Source organism: Vicia villosa, unplaced genomic scaffold (genome assembly GCF_029867415.1).
Source record: "Vicia villosa cultivar HV-30 ecotype Madison, WI unplaced genomic scaffold, Vvil1.0 ctg.000680F_1_1, whole genome shotgun sequence".
In the NCBI taxonomy this organism is placed as follows: Eukaryota; Viridiplantae; Streptophyta; class Magnoliopsida; order Fabales; family Fabaceae; genus Vicia; species Vicia villosa.
In genome coordinates this window covers 20053-23012 of record NW_026705304.1, presented here as the reverse complement: position 1 = coordinate 23012, position 2960 = coordinate 20053, and the positions used below count along the sequence as shown (strand labels likewise).

Below are 2960 nucleotides of genomic sequence, written 5' to 3'. Positions count from 1 at the left end.
GAGAAATTGTAACCAGCGGAGGAGAGGGGAATTGAAACCAGCGGGATATAATTAAAAGCAAAAGGTTTAACACAAGTAATAATTGAGGATAGGGTTTAAGGTTACCAATACTCGTAGCTTTGGCAGTCGACAAACCCTGAAAATTGGAAAAGAAAGAATAAACAGAGGGGTGAGTGCATCATCGATTCGGAGGCAAACGAAATTAACCCTAAAAATAAGAAGATAATGAATTTAAGAATGAATAAATAAATGAAAGATACTTAGCTTTACATTTGATCTGATATGGTTGGCGATCGGAGGGAAGCCTCTGAGGTAACCCTAAAAAATGGCAAAGGTAGAAGAATGGAGAGTGAATGTATGCACAGTTCATTAAAAGACGAACCCTAGTAGAAGGAAACAAAATAGACTTTAAATTAAATTAAATACTTAGCTTTGTGAAGGGCGTGGCGCGTAGTCGGAAAGCGTTTGAAAAGTAACCTTGAAAAGGCATAAATAAAAAAAACATTCAGTGTAGGGCATGATCTTCGTAAACCCTGATTCGGGCGTAAATTAAATAGTGAGAGGCTAATCGGAAGTGATTGTGTCTTTGCATTCTTATGTGGCTAGCATATGATTCGACAGGAGCATAATGTATCTCTGGTGAAGAATTGTTGGGTATGTACCTCCATCAGCTACACCTTCGAAATAGAATTTTGTTACTCTTTTAGTTCAAATAGAATTTTGTTCACATTAAGTTGCAAATGTTTGCAGGTCCCCCCCTGAATTTAATGATGTATTCGCAGCCGCAGTGGACAAGGGAAACATAAGGACAATGCCAAACAGAAGCATGCCAGCAGATCCCCGTCCTACTCCTGGTGCTGTACTGATGGGAGATGCATTCAAAATGCATCATCCACTAACAGGGGGCGGAGTGACAGTAGCATTGTCTGATATTGTGGTGCTGAGAAATCTTCTCAAGCCTTTGCGTGACCTGAATGATGCACCCACACTTTGCAATTACCTTGAATCCTTTTATACCTTGCGTAAGGTAACGTTGTATGCATATTTTTTGCTTCACTCAACACTTTTAAAGCTTAAAAGTTAAAACGCTGATGTTAGTCATTCAATTTGCAGCCTGTGGCATCCACCATAAATACATTGGCAGGTGCCCTTTACAAGGTTTTTTGTGCATCCCCTGATCAAGCAAGGAAGGAAATGCGCCAAGCTTGCTTTGATTATCTGAGCCTTAGAGGCCTATTCTCGGAAGGACCGGTCTCTTTACTTTCAGGATTAAACCCTCGTCCCTTAAGTTACGTTCTCCATACATGAAGGTTGCTTACATTTCTCTCTATTTTGTGTTATTGTCTTTGGTATTAAACTCATTATTAATTATTTAGTAAACTGAAGAAAAGAGTTTGTGTACCACTATCTGCATTAAAAGGTCCTGGCCGCCATTGTAACTCGTAGATTCTTTCCTTTTGGGTTATTAGTTGGATGCGTGAGTGGTGGTTCATTAGAAAATATGTGATATAAGAAGAACTCTAGATAGATGACTATCATGATTGTATGCAAACCTGAAAGTTAAGGGAGTTGTGATCCATCAGAATTAATTGATATTCATGCTGCAAATGTGTCCATGACAATTTGTATTGAATAGGTTCACTTTTGCTTTTAATTCGAGATTTGACTCATGTATCATAGGATACTGTTAACCATGGGCTGTTTTAATCTTTTGCTCCTCTATTATATGATTCTACAGTGTGAAAGTATAATAATAATTCATGTTTGCACTTTGTAGATTTTTGGCGTGTGTTGCGTTATGTTTCCTTTTTATCTGGAATCCTGCATTGAGGAATTGAAGCAAAAGGTATATCAGTTCTGTCATAAATGGTAAGGCCCAAGACAGTTTGTGATTCACACAAGTTTAGATAATGAGCTAAAGATAAATGGTAACTATTTCTTACACTATGAGTAATTTGGAATTCTTGTAAGTATGAGTGCCATTGAAATAATATTGAATGTTGTATTGAAAAAAGTGGTAGTGATGATACTTTACTGGTATATGAGTGTTAAAAGAGAATGAAATAACTCCATGGTATAGGGGTTACAACATGGTTGAGATTTGAGCAGCCAGAAACATCCTCGAAGTAGGATGGCTGTCTACATCTATGACTGTCAATGGAGATACGGTAATAGTTTTGATTCTCCAAATCTATACATTATCCAGCAAACAACTATCTTACTTTCTGTTTTTTCTTACAGCTGGCAGCTGAGGTACGATACCTATTAAAGGTACGCACGTGTATGCCTTTGCAGAACATGGCACTAATCTAGGAAGTTCGAAAGATGTCAAAGGAAAATCGATCGTAGTCTATAGGCAAATGGGTCTGGGGTCCTCTTATGGTGCTGGTATGAAGCTTGGTTTAGTAAGAGCAGAATATGTCGTTGACCATAATTCAGGAACAGGTGCAGTATTTTTCTGATTTGTAAATTTGGGGCTTATGATCAATGTCCAATTCATGAGAACGGAACGTAGTGATTTCTAATGTGTTTCAATTTTTTTCCCCTTGCGATGATGATTGTTGGAGAGTACTAGCAATTATTGATTTGATATTAACCAATTAAATCTGTTTGTTGATGAACACTTCTACCAGTTTGTGTCACAATATTTTCTTCTCTTCTGGTAGCATTTCTAACTGAGGTTTCCACTTGAAATTATTAAAAGGTCTTTGTAACAAAACTGTTTTTTGTGAAAAATCGGTTTAGAACCAAGCCGATCCATATATAAATCGGTTTTAGTAAAATAGTCTTAAGATCCAAACCGAACTATATATATGATTTAATTTGGGTTGGTTATTAATCCATGCACACCCCTACTTATAACAAGCATGTTACCAGGAATATTTTTTTGTTCTGTTTTATATTATAATCTTAAACACTTGTAACAATATATTTAATAAAAGAAAGTTGTATGCATAATA

General features: G+C 36.6%; 1 protein-coding gene across 1 annotated transcript; it reads left to right on the top strand.

Moving 5' to 3' along the window:
• The first annotated feature begins 628 nt into the window (after nt 1-628).
• Nucleotides 629-1308, top strand: LOC131630407 (squalene monooxygenase SE1-like). The gene is made up of 3 exons (XM_058901185.1): nt 629-639; nt 751-1027; nt 1114-1308. The coding sequence occupies exons 1-3, from the start codon at nt 629-631 to the stop codon at nt 1306-1308; spliced, it is 483 nt and encodes a 160-aa protein (XP_058757168.1).
• The last annotated feature ends 1652 nt before the right edge of the window (nt 1309-2960 follow it).

What these genes read in the sequence shown, in the direction of transcription:
- LOC131630407 (XM_058901185.1), top strand. An exon ending in CCTTTTATACCTTGCGTAAG is followed by an intron (nt 1,028 to 1,113) that starts GTAACGTTGTAT and finishes TTCAATTTGCAG; the next exon opens with CCTGTGGCATCCACCATAAA.